General features: G+C 33.3%; 1 protein-coding gene across 2 annotated transcripts in view; it reads right to left on the reverse strand.

Annotated features, from left to right (window-relative positions):
• The window catches only part of LOC142339530 (tubulin polyglutamylase ttll6-like), a 56,390-nt gene that overhangs the window by 17,862 nt on the left and 18,738 nt on the right, over positions 1-19,790 (reverse strand). For both annotated transcript variants that reach the window (XM_075389633.1, XM_075389634.1), the window contains 3 exons: positions 13,305-13,544; positions 12,386-12,636; positions 8,335-8,731 (listed from right to left, as the gene is read on the reverse strand). In XM_075389633.1, coding sequence (XP_075245748.1) covers positions 8,335-8,731; positions 12,386-12,636; positions 13,305-13,544 — 888 coding nt within the window. The remainder of the gene's footprint in view (positions 1-8,334; positions 8,732-12,385; positions 12,637-13,304; positions 13,545-19,790) is intronic.

Genomic DNA, 19,790 nt, shown 5'->3' on the forward strand with positions numbered 1-19,790 from the left:
GGGAAGGACAGGAAGAGTGCAGATGATGATCATGATTGTGGTAATGATGATGTTGGTGTTGATGATGATGATGGTCAGAAGACACCACCTCAGGATAGCTGGCGTCAACTATTTGGTTCACTTTCAACTGTGACACCTGTCAAGCATAACAAAATAGGAACGCAAGAACAGGACAGTGCAAGCTCTTACTTTATCAATTTTGCGAAATAACTAATCTATGCTCCAATAAATCTTTTCTGCAGAAATGAAATCGGTTAATAGGTTTTCTGTATTTTTCGGACAATTTTGGGGGTTTCAAATAGTTTTCAGTCAACGTTTTTCACTCAAGCTGTGCAACGGATTATGGTTTGAATCTAAGCTGTTTTGAATTTGTGTCAATAAAAATCTAACAGTTCAGCAAAAGTTCATACATTAAAAGAGCACAGCTGTGTTTACTGTTCTCCAAATATCACACCTGATCACAAATCATGCTATACATTTACTTTTTGGCATTAAAGCGTTTTAACCCTGAAAAATAACACCCTATGGGCTCAATTGTGTTGCTTTAGTTACAGCAGCTAGAAACACAATTCTCAAACAGAAAACAAGCGTTATGAAATTCTTTTAGCTGCCTCAATTAAACAATGAGGATATGAGTTTATTGCTCATTAAAAGTGTGCAAAAGATTAACATGAACCTGTCGCAAATGTATGACATGATTTAAACATTTGCAGTACCTGCAAAAAACCTCGAAAACTTTTGTGATAGTCACACATTAAAAAAGTTTTCTTTTAACTACAAACGCTTGTTTTAACCACAAAACATCATTTCAGTGGGATAGAAAAAAATTGAACTCTGTATAAGTTATTGACTACCATGTGTTGTCCGTCTTCATTCAAAATCTTTGAAATTTATTATAATTTAAAAACTATTATTTATAAAAAATTATAAAAGCTCTGAACAAAAATTGTTTTTATCTAACCATTCGCACAAAAAGGTCATATCAATAATTGCATCTCAAAATCTGTTCAGGTATTTTGGGGGTTTCAAATAGTTTTAATTCAACGTTTTTTACACATTATGTGCAACGGATTTTGGGTTGAATCTAAGCTGTTTTAAATTTGTGTCAATAAAAATCTAGCAGTTCAGCATAACAACATGGCATAAAGTAAAAGAGCACAGCTCTTTTACTGTTTTCCAAATTTCACGCCTTACCACAAATCATGCTATACATTTAAATTTTGGCATTAAAGCGTTTTAACCCTGAAAAATAACACCATATGGGCTCAATTATGTTGTTTTAGTTATAGCAGCTAGAAACATAATTCTCAAACAGAAAACAAGCGCTATGAAATTCTTTTAACTGCCTCAATTCAACAATGAGGATATGAGTTTATTGCTCATTAAAAGTGTGCAAAACATAACATGACTCTGTCGCAAACGTATGATACTATTTAAAAATTTGCAGTGCCCGCAGAAAACTTTTTAAATAGTCGCACATTCAGAAGGTTTTCGTCTAACCACAAACGCTTATTTTAACCACAAAACATCGTTTCAGTGGGATAGAAAATATTTAAACTGTATATATAATTTATTGACCATCATATGTCGTCTGTGTCTTCATTCAAAATCTTTGAAATTTATTATAACATGAAATTTTTTATTTAAAAAATGATAAAAGCTCTGGATGAGATTTATATTTTTATCTAACTAACCGCACAAAGAGTTCAGATGAATAATTGCATCTCAAAATCTGTTCAGGTTACTAGCGGAGTTCCCAGGTTTTCAAGAATAAGCAGCATATATCCTAATATATAATATATTCTATATTATATAGGAACTCTTCATTTTCTGACTGATCTTCAAAATAAATTGTTAAAATTTGCAGGGACACTCCTTAAAAGTAAAATTCTCTGAGGGATTCAAAATTATCAGAAAACCAATTACCAATTTTAGCTTACAAGAAAGGCCTAAAGCTTTTTGAAAAAAAATCAGAAATACTAAAGGGTGAAGAACACAATCAAAAACGAGTTAAGGGTCCAAAGTTAAGGTGATAAAGCTCCCTAAGCGTCCATCAACTGGGTTGATAGTTTGATGTAGAATCAGTTAAAACTTTGAGAAAAAAATTATCTAGATAATTAACAACCGATGATACAAAAGAAAAAAATGTAAGCTCTAATTAGAAACTATCCAGTATTTCCGAAAAATTTTGAATTGCAGACAAAACTTTTTGAAAAAAAAGCTTTGAACATCGGGATCGGGACTTCCTTCAAAAAGTTGAGAACTTTTGTAGTCACGAAGTGCCAAAAACATCCCCTATACTTAAGAAACTATTTTAACTCACTGTAATAATGATAAATACGCAAACGCAGCTAGCTTCGAAGACAACTGCAACGAGAAACTATACTAAACCAATCACTTTTCCAACACTAAAGTGACTCCCAGTTCCCGCGCATAATAGGAGCCATCAAATTACTATTTCCATTTTATATTGAAGACACGAAACAAAAAAAATTCATTGCATCGAAAAAAAACCATCTCAAAAAATGTGGAAAGAACAATTTGGAATTGATGGTTGCCTATCATTTTCGTTTTTCTGAGCTAAACTTCCAATCTTCCAAAAGCTAAACTTATGACAAGAAATAATTTATGGTTTTCCCAAATTGAAAAATGTAATTAGAACACACCAAAAATCGAGTAGACTGTGGCCTTCTTATCTCAAGAACAAATCAAACACTTTGGCTCTCTCTAAAAAACGAGTCCATCTATAGCAATTCAACAAAAATTCTTGTAACTTGAGCTTTTCTGAAACCAAGCTTTTCTAAAAAAGAATAACTAAAGATGAAGAGACTGAATTGGTGAAAAAGGGCAAGGAATATCAGCAGAACTCTGGCAAGCAAGATGAAACTTAAAGAGAAGGGTGACCAGCAACATTGAAAATGAAGAGTGGGACTATAGTAAAGATGATTATGCTCCCTAGTCATCCCATGTCTTGGTTTACAGTTAGCTGTAGAATTAGTTGAAAACTGGGAAAGGAAATCTTACAAATGATTAAAAAACTTGAACCGAATTCAAAGATTTAATTTTATAGCCTTAACTTTATTTTAGTAAACTTTTTAGAGTTATTTGGAAGATTTCCTTACCTAGCTTTCAACTCATTCTACAGCTCACTGTCAACCAAGATTTGGGTTGATAAGGAAGCATAATCATCTTTACTATAGTCCCGCTATTCATTTTCGATTTTGCTGGTCACCCTTCTCTTTATGTTTCATCTTGCGTGTCAAAGTTCTGCTGATATTCCTTGTCCTTTTTCACCAATTCAGTCTCCTAATTTTCAGACATTCTTTATTAAAACGATGTTTTAGGGCACTAAAATGAATTTAAAACTAAAAAATTGTCCCGTGCTCCGTTATGAAATTGGTTTCAGAAAAGGTCAAGTTAGAAGAACTTTTGTTTGATTGCTGTAGATGCACGCGTTTTTTAGAGCGAGTTAAAAAAAGTTTGTTTAGATCTGCGGTAATACTTCTTGAGACAAGAAGGCCATTTTTCAAACAAATTTTGGTGTATTCTAATGAAATTTTTTTTATTCAAGTCCGCTTTCCGTTTTGTTTAATCTCGAAAAGCAAAAACAAATTTTTTCCTGCTAAAAAATTGGCTTTTGAAAGCTCAGAAAGACGAAATTGACAGGGAACTACCAATTCGAAATCGTACTTTTCACGCAATTTTGAGACAGTTTTCGTTGGGATGCTATAAATTTAATTGTTTTCAAATCTGAAATGGAAAAAATGAGTTGTTGGCTTCTATTATGCGCGTGAACTGGGAATCACTTTAGTGTTGGATAAGCAATTGGTTTAGTATAATTTTTGTGTTCAGTTGTCTACGAAGATAGCTGCGTTTGCGAACTTATCAACATTAGTGAAATATAAATATGTATTTGTTAAAGTTTATGCGATAATTTTGGCACGGCATGGTTATAAAATTTTTTAGTTTTTTGGACGCAATCTTGATGCTTAAAGACTTTGATATAAAAAAACGCCTACAATTTTAGTTCTAAAAAAACTGGGCCCTTTTTTATTTAAAACTTGAATCTTTGAATTCGTTTCAAGTTTTTTCAATTATTTGTAAGATTTCCTCTCCCAGTTTTTAACTCATTCTAAAGTTAACTGTCAACCAAGACTTAGGGAGCATAATCATCTTTACTTTAGTCCCGCTGTTCATTTTCAATTTTAGTGGTCACCCTTCTCTGTAAGTTTCATCTTGCGTGTCAGAGTTCTGCTGATATTCCTTTTCCTTTTTCACCAATTCAGTCTCCTCATTTCTAGATATTCTTTATTAAAAAGATGTTTTGCGGCACTAAAATAATTTCAAAACTAAAAAATTGTCCCGTGCTCTGTTATGAAAATGGTTTCAGTAAATCTCAAGTTACAAGAATTTTTGTGTAATTGCTATAGAGGGACGCGTTTTTCAAAGCGATCTAAAAGTGTTTGTTTTGACCTTGGGTAATAGTTCTTGAGACAAGAAGGCCACAGTCTACTCGATTTTGGCGTTTAATAAAAAACCAGCCCCCAGCGTTGATTGAAATAAAATGGAATCATGAAAAAAAACTATTATAGTCAGAACATTTAGCACTATAAGACGATTGATCTGAACCTGTGCGTAGCACAGAATGTTCTAACAGACGTCTCGTATTTGCAAAAAAAAATTGTTCCAAGAGGAAAAGTTCCTTTTATTATCAGTTTTGCAAAACTCAAAATAAAGCAAATTTTTGATAAAAACTTGAGAAATTTCTTTATTATAAAAAAATAAAAAATCCTCATTTTAAACTGATTTTAACAGATAATATGCAGAAAGTACCGCAAAACTTGTGTAACATAAAAAAACTCCCCATAAAGTTCAGCTAGCGCAGTCAGTTACAAAAAATTACCTGAAACACAGATAATAATTTGCAAATTTCAAGTAAAGCGGGACTCAGAATTTTCCAAAAAGAAACTGAGACTAAATGATGAAATGTCGACTGATTAGTTAGATGTAGAATCCAGTTAATTTTTCTTTAGAAATGTCACCAAATATCAAGAAATGATTACAATTAGAGTCGTTGATTATGAGTTGTTTGCCTTTTCAGTCTAAACTCCGTTTGGAGTTGTTTTCAACTCAATTTTCCTTTATTCCGAGAAGTTCTAAATTCAATAATTTAAATAAAACTAGGCAAGAAATTTTCTACTCAACATTTCGGCGATAAATCGCAAAAGTATGAAAATAGTTTTGATTCAAGGCTTTGTAGTGAAGTACTGATGGTTTTTTCACTTTAATTATCTCATGTAGGTGGATTATGTATTTTGATAAATCAGTCAATGTTGGGCTTAAACGAAAAAAGTAGCTTTTATAGTCAACCAAGCATAAAAGAGGAAACAGTTGCAATGGTGGCAAAGATAGAACTTTTTGTTTTCTCAAATGACTTTATTTTCTGTTCTTGGTACAAAATTCCAAAAAACGGCCGATTCGGCTAATCGAAGTACACAGCCAATAATTAAGTGGTGGACTTGAATTTGACCAGAATGTTGCTGCTATTCATAAAAAACTTTTTCTACCTTTATAAAAAACTATTGTTTGAAGTGACAAATAAAGGCCTCCTGAAAAAATTGTATCAAATAGCACTACTATTCGAAACAAAACCATTTTAACCGCGCAAACATCCATGTCAATTTAAGTCTGAAGTAAAGAGCTTGAAGAGTAAGAACATGATGGAAGTTATAACGAGAAAGCGTAACAATATAGAAAAATTTGGGCGAAAATGTAAAAGAAAAATCTGATTTTCCACTTTTTCAAAAAAAAATCCCATTTGAAATTTTGTGTTTTAATCAAAAGAAAAATAAACAGGCGATATCTCCAATTTTTTTTATTCTTTCCGTTTACTGGATCTGGAGGTTTACTGCAGGCAAAACGTGTGCTTAAATTCTAAAATCCCCTTAAACAGTAGGAACAATCAACAGAATAAAGAATTGAAAAGAAAAACAGATTTCCTTCTTCCTCGCCCAATAGCTTTTCTGTCGCTCTCTTTTCAAATATCCTATATTTGGCTAATTCTTTTACATTTTAGTCAAAAAATTCTGAAAATATTGGAGGTGGGTTTGAGGCTTACCGTAGGTGCTTATAAAATTTAGTTAAAACGATTTTTATTTCAGAAAAAAAACCATTTCTTTCTCAGCTGAAAAAAATCATACAAAAGTTTCCAAGCCTTTTACGCTGATTTGAATAGTCTCATATATAGGCATGATATAGAGGCCTATTTTGCACCAAAAATAGTTTTTTCGACACGCCAGTAAAACCCCCCACAGAGTAACAAAAATTGTTTTTTTCCTTTTTCTCTAGAAAAATTCTGTAGTTTGCCTCTACGAAAAAGTATAAGAGTTGTACATTTGAATAGGACTTCTGGCGAATGGCTTAAACCAACACTGGAAAAAAATTGCTCCAAAATTTATAAGAACGTCTGTGATACTAATATCATACGTCCAAACATTTAAAAAAGAAACAATCATCGATAGAACTAGAACTCGGCAGTCAGCCAAATAGCAAGTAAAACAGCATCTCATTCGTCACTGATTCATGCGAAATAGAAATTGTGAAGCAAAAGATCAATTCATGAATAGAATGGTTTCGTTGGTACATGCAAAGGGTATACTATACCAATACTAACTTTAAAACAGTTCATAAAACATATTACATGTCAACGTTACATGAATCAGTGACTAAACGTTCTAAAACACCTTCTTTTAGCATTGGAATTTAAAAAAATTAATCAGCGTTATCTCACCTTATTTTTTATGCCTGACAATTATACCTTAATTTTACCTTTGATCTAAATTAAAATGTAGATGTTCGATTAAAAAGAACTTTTGCAGTCGACTATAAAAAAGAATATTTCATTCGTATCCAGCATATTAAAAAATGATCAGTATTCATAGTAACTTAATAACGTATGTTATTAGTTACACAACGCGCTAAAAAAATTTTGCTAAATTTCTACTAAAAAATAAATTGCGTCGTTTTCTGTAAATTTCTGTAACTTTGTATGTAATTGAAGTCCAATTTACTCGGTACATTGCAATGACAAAATATTTGCAACGTTAGAACTTCCTAAACTGACCTTATGTTCACAGTTTTCAAACAGCACGGCAAAATAAAAAAATAATACGGGGTGATAAGTTTTTCTCATTAACAAGTTTTCATGATAAATCTAGAATACAAGCGCATTTCTCAATTAATTCAAACAGGACCCCCCATTTTCCCTACTCAAACTGATGCCCACGGGCTCACTTAGATTCAAAATTTACCTCATATGAGACCAACTCATTCACAGGCTCATGCTGGCTTGCCTTTTCTGCAGTTTTAAATTGTTTTCGAAATTTTTTCCATTATGATTTTAACAAAAATTAAGCTGATATTTCAGTATGATAGACTCAGATGCGATTACGAGCATGTGCTGTAACATTCAATGATTCATGTAGACCTGAGTGATGAGATGGTGATGACATGTAATATGCTTGAACGCATTTAATATGACAATGTTTTATGAATTCATTTCATGCATCTGTGATTACTACATGTGAACGAAAAAGTGAGTGAATGATTGAGGATATGCATGCAAATTATATGGATGCAGGGAACATGCAAATTCATATGACTGTGTTGGAACACTTGCAGTGCAATTGATTGCAGAGACGCTTATGAAATTTTGCAAACATGCAACAACTATGCAGGTCTGTCCCATAAAGTTGTAACGCAATCAAACATTTAAAAGATCGAGTTCAAATTTAAAACAAGCAGCTATCGGTATTTATGTTCACTTGTATGTCTGGAGTTTTCGAACGTTCGCTTGCGTTGCAACTTTATGGGACTAATTAAATATAGTCGGTCCAATAAAGTTGAAATAATCGGACGTTCCAAAAACGCCAAAACGTGTAATTAAGCAGCAATGTGGTCATTTCAATTAAAACGCGTTTCGGTTTTAGATCCAGTTTTTCTGTTTTTGTCTACATGTTTTAAATTTGAACATTTTTGACATTTAATTTGTTTTGGAAACGTTTCATTATTTCAACCTTACGGGACATATGCTATACTATACATTTGTGGGTGATAATGCGAATGAAAACGATTGCTGAAATGCGACAGCTTAAATGGGGTTGAAAACATGTATGCGTGTAGATGAACAAATGCGTCATGTAATCTGATGTGTCATGGATGTATTTATGTATGTATCTATCAGTTGTTTAGCTTTTGTCGGCTAACTCGCCCTTCGGCCAGCATGAAACCCGTGTCAAGTGACTTTGCATGATTGTTAAAATATTTCAAACCCACATCTCGTTTTTTGGGTTGTAGAAGTCGTTGTGAAACCGGGCGCTGCAACATCCGCTTCTTGTTGGAAACACCCGGACTTTCTGGCCTTACAGTTCCGGACCCGTCTGATTTGTGCTGGGCTGATTGTTTGGAACTACCTTTATGCGATGGACTGGTTTGTTCGACCTTTGACTTGATGTCTTCGCGTAGCTGTCTGGCAGCCTCGCCTCTGGCTTTGCTAGCGACTGTTTCTGAGAAAAGGGTTCCACTGTGTTCGAAGAACTTTAAATATTTACTCTCGGTCAGGCCGCTGTCTGGGAGGGGAGGGTATATTCGTGTGTATCCGGAACAATGTTCTAGTTCAAATTTGATCATTTGTTGAGTCGTTGATTCTAGTAGTTCGTCTAATTCTTGTTTTCTGAAAAACAAATAAATTTCGGATCTTTTCAACAATTGCCCCCCTTTGGTAGCTAATAGAGAATCACCACCCCTTCTATGCTATACTTTACCAAAATATTACTCGGCCTACAGTTTAGATAGCCGAATATCAGTTTAAGCGCAATTGCGGATCGCTGTTCACGGCCATGCCTCTCACGCACAGTGAGATGTAATCCGGAAATCGCGGGTCGGTTATCGCGGCGGAAGCCGCGAAGCGCGCCCACCGACCCGCCAGTCGGAAATTCTTATCGCTCTGTATTCCAATTCGGCTAATTGCCATAGCATGGCGTATTTTATTCTATTCAGTTTAACATAGTATATGCATACTTGGAAAGCCTTTAGTCGTCTCTGATTGGTTAATAAGTCGCTCGCTTAAATTCTATTCAAGAATAGACCCCCCTTTTGCAAAGGGGGGGGGGGCAATTGTTGAAAAGATCCTAAATTTCAAACTTGATTCAGTAAAATGATACGAAGGAACTCTTCAGGGGCAGGAATCATGACAATTGGTCATTAAGGAAACAAATGTTTATCAAAGCTAAGACATCTAATAAAAAGTTAAGTCAAAACAATCGAATACGAAAATTGAGTTTTTGCTTGCTTCTATGTTTCTTACGCAATTCCATGAAAAAATAGTTTGATCGCCGAGCATAATAGAATTATTTGGAACATTTCGATTAGGTTATTTTGGCTAAGATCATAATTATTCAGGGCAGGTTCATCAAACACCAGAAAACACCTTCTGTGACCTTGAACCTACTACGCAACAAGGAGGCTCGGTAATGTGCGTACGCACATAATGTTCCGACCCCGCAATTGGCTACCAGATAGAGAACTTATAGAGATCTTACTGAAGAGATAAAAAAACTTTCAAAAACATACACATCGTTCAGTAAACAACCAATGAAACACGATAATGCCACGCTTGAGGGCCGACGAAAGTTGTTGATAATAGGAATACTAGAAAGGACTATAATGAAAATCAAACAACAAACATTATTTACGCTCAAAACTCGATGTAATAAAAAAAATCATAACAATATCGAAATCTCATCAGATATAAACCAAAACTATACAATTTAACCTATACTTTATTAGCAAAGATATGCGACTGTCCCCAATGCGACTGGTCAACAGTTCAAAAAAAAGCAAATAGGTTCGAGAGTCAAAAACACTTTTCCATATTTGAAACCAATGAATTTCACAGTTATTAATGTCTTTAGATGTCAACTGAAATCACTTGTTCATTCATGTCTACATAGGAATCAATTGAGTCATTACAGTAGTAACAAAGCTGAGAAACAAATTGTTTGAAGCAATAATTGTTGTAAAGATTAAATTTTAGCTAACTGGAAACGGGTTGTGACCTGTGTTTACAGAGACCGAGCTACAAGATCAACCGAAAAGCTATGTAAAAAAGACGATGCTCAAAAACCCAAATTCATTTTTGAAAACAATTTTTTTTCAAAAAGTCATAACATACTTAGGATTATAACAAAAAGCGGTGGATTAAGTTTCATTACATCTCGAAGCCAATTGGGCATGTTAAAAATGAGACTAAGACATGAGCCAAAAAAAAACAAAATCATAAGGAAGCCAAAACTTCAAACCACTTTACGACATGACAATGCTCAAGGCACTATAATTAAAAGATGTTACCTGTAAGAAATGTATATTGTCATTTTCCCTTCATCGTAACATCAACGAGTTTTCCTTGTAAAAGGAATTAGACACGACAACAAAAAGACACCCAGAAACCGAACAGTATAGAAATCTCGAAAGCTTTTTATGAAACTAAATGATCGAGGCAATCAGTCAAAACGTATAACTAAGCGCGAAAAAATTGTTTAAATCAACAGAAGTAATTGGGATTTCTAATGAAAGAGATTGAGTTACATGATGACAAAAATCAAAGCAAAAAGGAGACAGATGAAACTTTTTTAAATTTAATTTGAAAATCATTAAAACAAACTCTTTAATTAGGCTGAGTTATACGACTCGGGGGAGAAATTAAGATCTATTGTTATCGGGTATTTGGCGTATAACAACGGAAAGGAAGTCAAAGCATAAACTACTCAAGAAAAACATTTAACATGTCCAGGTACGCCTTTTTCCTAAGTTATGCATTTTTCCTACAATGCCTTGCTTTAATTGGAATTTTCAAAAATGTGATAATTCGACAAAGAAACAAATTAAAATCATAAAATATGCAATTATGGTCAAAAGTAAATGAAAAATTTAAAACGCGTGGTACCAAAAAAAGAAACCATTAGTTGAATATAAAACCATTACCGACATTAATTTATAACTCACTAGAAGTTAGTTGCCGCCTGTTTTTACTGCAAAATAGTGGCAAAGTTCAAAAATTCACCGATACTTTCTCAAAACAAATATATTCAAAGTCAGAACAGACATTAGATAAAAACTGAATAAAAAGTCTAGGTTCTTTTTATACCTTCTAAAAACTAACTGGATCTTTGACTGGGGACACTAAGTCATTGGGCTACAAAAAGTATGAAAAATGAAAGTAAAACCCAAGAAGTCCATAAAATTTTTACGAAAACAATTGATCAGAGCCATAAAAACCATGGTCTTAACTCTGAAACCATAATATCATCTCGTTAGATCTTGTTTATTGCAAAAAGTATCAGCCAATAATTGAGCTCTGATTTGAAATTCTGGTCCGTAATTTACATAAAGACCTTTACATAGCGTAAATGTTTTGAAAAAAAAGGTCGCGCCTAATTAAAATCTAAAAAATTTTATCATAAAGGATCCATGGTGAGATCAAGATCAGCCTTGATATTGCTGCGCATCTAACAAAACTCTCAATTGTTGAAACGGTTGCGAAATATATCAATTCTATACAAAATTTTGCAGCTTGTCAAATATAAATAATGCGTTTTGTATAATTGTCGAGTCTAAATTTGCAAAAAAAAATAGCAAAATTATAATTCCAGACTCTTAAAGCCAGCGGGAGTACAAGTAGCTGTTTTTTGAGCTTAAGAAGAATATGGTCATAGTTTTAAAGTGTCTACTTCCAGTAAATTTAAAGCAAATGTGTTAAAAAAAGCCATTTTTTCGACGAAAAAAGTCTTAATTTAAAAAAATTTAGCATAAATTCTAGCCAAAAACTCGGATCGAACAATTAAGCAACCCTCCTCTATCTTTAAAGATAAAATCAATAACACCACAGTTAAAAATTTTAACATATTCAAGCAAAATTGACGAAAATTTGGTCAAAATTGACGAACATTTGGTCAAAAATGTGAATAAAACAGCTGAATTATGTCTAATATTCATAAAACTTTAGACCTCGATAAATCCCTATAAAAAGTGAAAATTGAAAAAATCTTTTTAATTCCATATTCAACGCTGGACGGGCTTTCTAATGATACCACTCGCAACTCTCTACGATTATTATATCGATCGGCCAAAATTGTCTGAACAAAAAAACCCATTTGAGTATATAGTTCCTCCCCCTCAAGAGGGGTCGGAACAATTACTAATAACCAAAACCGTCTTGATACAATGCTCTTAAAACTAGCTCAACTTTTAAAAGTACTTAAGTTTTTTCAGCAAGCATTTTAATTATCACCGAGGAAATAACTTTTGTTCAGAGTCATTCTACGTCTACCTTGAATCTCTACTTTTGGTTTTGAGCAGTCTATCCTGTACGCGTTTCCTCTCCTCCTCCTGGCACCTCTTCCGGTCACTGGCTGAGAAGTTGAGGAGACCCAGGGTGTCCAGCACCAGGTTGTCCTTCAGCTCCCGGTCCAGCTGGGAGTCAGTTGTGAAGCTGGGGGAGTGGTTCACTTCTAGCACTATGGGTCGCATCTTGCGATCCAGCAGGACATCGAAACCAAGGATCTCAAAACAGGCACTGCCCTGAAATGACACAAATTTGGTCTCCAAATAATAAAAAAGAAATACGGGTGGATAAAAATACAGAAACATCACAAATCGTTTCAAAAATTATTGCAACAAAAGACATCAAAAATACATTTTTTCAGTGTTAAACATAGTTTGAACATCTCCGACCGAGAGGCCACTATTAGGCCTGACTGATGTGTTTTCAAGCTAATTACTTTTTAGTCGTAAATTGGTCGAAAAGTTGACGGACTAATTTGCAGGTTAAACCGTGTAAAAAATTAGAAAGATAAAATAAAACCTCACTCATTATTATACTCTTCGAAAAACTTTTATTAGTTAAGCAGTATACTTAAATATGACAAAAATAAGAAAAAATGATAATCTTGCCAGAACTCCAGAAAATTACTATTTTGATTTAAGCTCTTCAGATGATCAGATTATCAGATGCATCTGCCGACACCCTTTTTACAAACTACAATACCAGTTATAGTTACCAAAGATAACTACTTGCGATATTCACGCTAACGTGTTACAGTTGGAAAACACTTATAACATGAGTAAAAAAATATAAGAACCACCAAAACAAAACTGCCGAATTGGTTCATTTATGTTAAAATAATTGTCTAGTTATTATAATTGAGTTATGTTAATTGTTACAGCTGTTTAGTGGGTTTCGAGAGTACCTTGATATGATTGGCGAAGCAGGTCCTGTAGTTGTGTTTGAGGACAGGGTGGGCAGCAATGAGGGTCTTGATGACTACGTCACTGATGTCAGTCTTGAGCTTGTCAACATCTACTCCCTGCTCTCTCATCTGTCTGTACAGAGTACTCAATCTCCTCTTGCTCCCGTGCTCCTCGTCCCGAATGAACTCTTTACTGCTCTTGTTGATAGCATAGTTGGTCAAGTGCATGAACAACTCGTCCTGAACATCAAACACCTTGTCAAGAGAAACCAATACCAAAATACTTAATATGCCAAAAAATCTAAAATGTACCTAAAATTGCACACTTCAGTTGGATTTATCAGAAAAAACATCATTTGGAATAATTATTCCTCAGCGAGATAATTTATAATGTAATTGCCATGGCGATGCCTCGGTGGCATGTGGGACTTGATATGGAATTATCACAACCGAATATGATATTAAAGAAGTAGGCTCGGTAATGTGCGTTCGCAAATAATGTTCCGAACCCGCTCAACCACATTTTTGACTAAATTGTCTACCAAATGAGGAAGAGAGTTCAAAAACTCCCTTAAAGTGTATCCATTAAAGAAATCACTTTAAGCTAATACCATTAAAAAATAAAAAAAATATCTCATTACAGGGCCGATGATACCTGCTATTAAGGAGACTAGGAGACAAGACAGAAAACAAAATTGAATAAAAAACAAGCCCTAATAACAACCAAAACTCAATATCTATCCATTTTTTTTAAAAAAAGCTTTAAGAACAAAGTCATAAAAAGGCATCAAACAAAACCTAAATTAAACAAACTGACCAAAATTTTAGCAGAAAAGATATAGGACCCGGCTTTATCGAGAATAATTAACATTTACACAAAAAAGGCAAAGTTAAAAAAATACTACGTTTATACGGTTTGACAACAATTAATTTCAAAGACATCAAAACCCTTAGCTACCAACTGAAATAGTTAAACGGGCTTATTTATACCTCCACAGGAAACCACTGACTATCCAGAATGTCTTACGAATATAAAACGAACAAACACAAGCAAAAATGAAAAACTCAATCTTTGCAAGAAACCGGTATCGAATGCTTTAAAATCATAATCTATTCACTAGGAACCTCTAAAAAAGGAACCTATAAAAAAATTAGTTTTAGAGCAAAAAAACAATTTTTTAAATGATAAAACAGCACCGAAGTCTATAATCTAACTCACTTGATGTGTAATCTCGGTTAGTGGCGACAATGCTAAAGGGTGAGAAAAATTGCAAATCTGAAAGAAACCAATAAGCTTTTTAGAACTTTTTTTTAAAAATCAAAAACAATAACAACCATATGCTCCCAACTAAAACACAGTAAAGTGGTCAACTTATTACCGCCTATTGAACATGTCATTATTTGGGCTAAAAAAACTACAGAAAAATAACGAAAATAGGCGCAAATCAAAATTTCACACAATACTTGTACGCAAAAAAAAAGTTTTGAAGCCAAAAAACCCATAATATATTTGCGTTAATTTTGATGTATCTTAATTGAGCTTAAATTGGTCTTAAATTTGACTCGTCAATAATTGAGATTTGAAATCATTTTGGTCTGTAATTAACATAAAAAAACAAAAAAAGGCTAAAATCTTAAAAACAATATAATCCGAATAACTTTCGAAATCTAAAATTCGCCTATTCTGCTATTGCTGCTCGTCCAATAAAACAAACCATTGCGCTAAAAATTACCGGAATAACTAAATAGACAAAAAAGTCAATTTATCAAAATTGAATGATGAATTTTGCATAATTATTGAGTTATAGTAGCAAAAACCATTAGGTATCAACTGAAATCTTTAGATAGTTTCTTTTGATAGCTCCCTAGATAGCATTTGAATGCTCAGAAATTTTTCATTGAGGTTTGGAGTTTTTCATCGAAGACCTTTGAATATTTAGACTCAACCACAATACTACAAAAATAACAACAAGTGCTGGCAAAACTCAAGAATCCATTAAAAATTTAAGAAAACACTTCTGGAAGATATAAAAACCATGAACACTTTTCATAAGTGGGACCTTTTGACTTAAAAACTAAATGAAAATAGAGTTGTCTGTAATTGGGACGAAGACAATTGCAGAAAATATTATAAAACGGTAAGAGTCAAAAGACAATCCATTTTTTTGTAGCGGGAGGCCAAAACTGGCCTTGCTATTACTGAGGAGCTGTTAATAATATACGTATTCCAAAAGAACGCACACGTCAAAAAATAAATGATGCATTTTTGATAAAAAATCGATACAAATTCGCAAAAGGCCGACAAATTTTAGTTCGAGAACGATTTCATAGGTAAAACTAGTACTGATTATTGTAACGGATGATCGTGTTAGCGATTTTGTTGTCCGCATTACCGGTATATTTAGACAAAGAGGGCTAATGGAGCATATTTGGTGCCAATTTTCATGAAATATGAAAAACATGCTAAATTTCCAAAAAATTTAATCAAAATTTTAGGTAAGAGGGTTGTTCTAAACAATTCAGCAACTCTCTTTAATCTTTAAATCTAAAATGAATGAGACTATCTTTAAGAATTTTATCAAATTTTTAGCAAAGTATACTGAAATTTTCACGCAGATTGCAAACTTTTAAACCTGCGTAACTCCTTGTAAAAAGCGACATCCAGAAACATCCATCTTTTTAATCTGATATATACAAGCCCTCTGATGATACCACACACAAATCTGTATGATAAAAAAATTGATCGGCGAAAAATGACTGAACAAAAAAACCAGTTGAGCATATAGTTCCTCCCACACTAAAAAGGGTCGGATCAATAAATCGGATTGGTACTTGGGTCGCGTAACCGTAACCACTTTTTATTTAGCTGCTCATTTTTGTGATTCCATCGAGTCGCGTAGGTCTGCCTAAGTCTTTGCAATTAAAAACACTTTACTAAGGTTTGCAGACTGTTCAATCTTTTTTCAATTTTTTTTTTCGAAAAGCCATGATTAACGGCGGAGCGGAAGAAGTGAAAACAGTTATTCAAAAACTGGAACTCATTTAAGAACAATTAAAAATGGACAGGGGAGTAAACATAATTTATATTGAATGATTTTCGAAACAACTTTCGTTTTCCCTTGATATGGGTCTTTTAATTGTAGTTTCCATCGTTCATCCTCAAATTTGTCTTGTTATCACTACTTTTAATTCCACTTTTGCTTATCCAACAGGACGACGCCAGTAGTGTCGTAGAGCAGAACACCATAAAATGGGATTTAAAGTCAAATATTTCTCATGATCTTATTGCGATCTTAAATCCAATACTTTCAAGATATTTTTGTTAAAAAAGTACTTGCCGAAAAACGTAACGAATACTTATCCGTCTTCGAAACTCCCCCCTCCCCGTCATAGGGGTGGGGTAGCGGCAACGGAGGCCGAGTGGAACGCAACCCGATCGACCACCATAGATGATTGACGGACAACTAATTAATTCACCATTTCTTAGATTTGTTGAACTTTAAATTAAATCAATCAGATTGACGGTCAGTCAAAATAAAGCATTCGGATCTAATTCTCATTTTGTCTCATGTGGCTCTGGACCTATTCAGTTCTAATTACTCCTAGCTTCTCTGCATCAGTTATTGCACAGCATTTGATTGCTCAAAATTTTGATGTGAATCAAATGCAACTTGTGCTTATTTTTCCTCTTGTTTTGAGTTTTATAACTTGATTACAAGTATATCGTTAGGAAGAAAGTTGGAACATTCTGTGACATTCAGGAGTGATTCAGTGAAACTTGTTTCTAACTATTCAAAACGTAATTCGAATGCAAAATTTATTACAAGCCTTGATATACGTAAACACTAATCTAAAATTTGTCTTTTCAATCCGTAAATCGTGTAGAAGTGTGTTCTAAGTTTACGTAAAACATTGATTATTGTTCCGACGCACTTTAGTGGGGAAGGAACTATATACTGAAATGGTTTTTTGGGTTCAGTACAATTTGGCCGATCGATATATTCATCGTAGAGGGGTGTGAGTGGTATCATTAAAAAAACCCATCCAGCGTAGAATATATAAACGAAAAGATTAATTTGGAATTTTGTTGTTTCCAAAGAGTTAATTGAAGTTTCGAGATTTTCAGTTATCTGACTGATTTCCGTTGCTTTTGTTCACATTTTCCGCATTTTTACGAAATTTTTTGCAAACTTTGTTATTGTTAAGGATAGGGTTTTTGGTTTTACCTCTCAAGATAGAATAGTGTCTTTCAACTGTTTGATCCCAAATTTTTTACCAAAACCTTTGCTATTTTTTTTTCAAATTTCAGCCTTTGTTTTTTAAAATCAAATATGGCACAATGTAAGCTTCTTTAGTCACTTTGTGTTTGAGAGTGTTCTTGAATTAAGTTTTTTTTCACTAATCTAACTCAATAATTATCCAAAATGCAGCATTCGTTTTTGATATATTGACTTTTTTGTCAAATTATCCATTTCCGTAACATTTGGAACAATAATGTGAACCTAATAGAGGAGCAGCAATAGCAAGGTTACTTTTGGTCTAATCTTTGGTCTAATGTTTTGGTTTTTTATGTGAATTACATAACAGAACAATTCAAAACAATGACAGCTCCAAATCAATGTCAGCTTACTAATGTCAGCTCCAAGTGGCTTCCTAGAGCGCTCCAAAAAAACTATCTACGTTTGTTAAATTGAAATTTTATAGTCATTTTCACTTTTTAATATATTCGTTTTCAGAATAGACAATAGATCATTGAGCTTCGCCACTTTTCCTCTTTTATGGGTCAACTTGTAGCTTAAGGTCAGCAAAGACCGTTCGAAGCATCATTCTGATGTATCAAAATTTAATATTTCTTGCGATTTTACGTTTAGTAGTAATGGTTTAATAGTAAGATATTTTTAATTTACTTTACGTATCAAGTAATATAATTTTACGATTTTACATTTTAAGTTTTCGGCTTAAGAAGGCTTTTAAGTTTGAAGTTTTCGGCTTTGATACTACGAGTTCAAAAAAACTTTCGATTATTGGACATTTCCCCATTTAGAGTTCACTTTTTGTATTGTCACGTTACTGACGGATCACACATCCCAATATTGACGTTTGAAAAAAAGGCACAATTGAACAAATCAATTTATCCATGGGTAGACTATGGTTTTGACCGCTTTGACACTGTCTTCTGTAGCAGAACTCATTTTTTTAAAATTTTTGTCTGCATTTGTCGTTCTGTTTTTTGACGTATGAAAACTCTCTGGCAAACTTCGGCTGTTAACGGATGAACAAAGAAACCAATTTACTGATTTCAGATAATAGCTAAAGTTTTGCACGATTCGGAAATCAAATGTTTTAAAAATAAGGTAGACGTAATTTTTAACTTTGCTGTTCTTTTTGTCTGCTTTTTACCTAGTATCACTAGTTAGTCACATATCGCATTATTGGCGTTGAAGACAAGTTTAACTGAACATATCTAATGTTTTTAGTGCCTTGCTTACTCTTTTAACAGCTTCGACGCCGGTTTTTCGTAAAATTTTAATTTTATTTTTTGTCTGCATTTGTTCTTTTTGTAGACGTAGGGAAAATTCTGAAAAACAACAGATCTCAATGGATTTCTTTGGAGTAATAAATTAGGCTGTTTAATGATTTAATTTGATAGCTAATGATTTTATGACTTTGAAAATAATTGTTTTTAAAAAAAACAATAGCAATTTTCAAATTTGCCCTTATTGTTCATTTTAGTCTACTTTTACCAAGTCTCCAAATTCAGAGGTCACATATCGCTTAACCGGTGATCAGGGAAAGCGCAAATGGCTATATCTTATTCTTAACGGAGTAGATAATGGTCTTAACTGCTTCGACACCGTTTTCTCGGAAAATTTAATTGAATTTTCCTTTTTCGTCTGTAATTTTTGTTTGTTTTTGTAGACGCAGAACATATTCAGGATAATGAAAGGATTCATTGTCTTCATATGTAGGTATCAACAAATATAAACCCATTTAAAAAATTCAGTTATCTGATGGTTTTCATTATTTGAAAATATTGGTTTTCAAAAAATTTAAATGTATATGTTCATTGGGCCATTTTGTTTTTTTTGTCTATTTGTTACCGAGCAAGTCTCATTAAGGATTAATGTTCCCATGTTTGTTCTAGTTAAGTACAATTCAATTTGTTTAATTTAAGTTTTATTTGACGCTATTTGTCTTTGCTATAAAGTTTTTTTTAGTTTTGAGTGTACATATCGTTTGTTGTTTGTTATTTGATTTTGTTGTTTGTCCTGCCTCGTAGTCTCATTAATGTCAAATCTCATCCAATGTGGCATTATTTACTTTAGTGAGTGTTTTGAGTTGAAAGTAGTCTTTTCATTCATACACCAATTACTTTTGAACAAAAATTGAATTTTTGAAAGTTTTCTTTCTCTTCCTCATTTGTTAGACAATTAAGCCAAAAATGTGGATGAGCGGGGTCGGAACATTATGCGAGAACGCGCATTA

This window comes from Convolutriloba macropyga, chromosome 5 (genome assembly GCF_964194025.1).
Source record: "Convolutriloba macropyga chromosome 5, txConMacr16.3, whole genome shotgun sequence".
Lineage (NCBI taxonomy): Eukaryota > Metazoa > Xenacoelomorpha > Acoela > Convolutidae > Convolutriloba > Convolutriloba macropyga.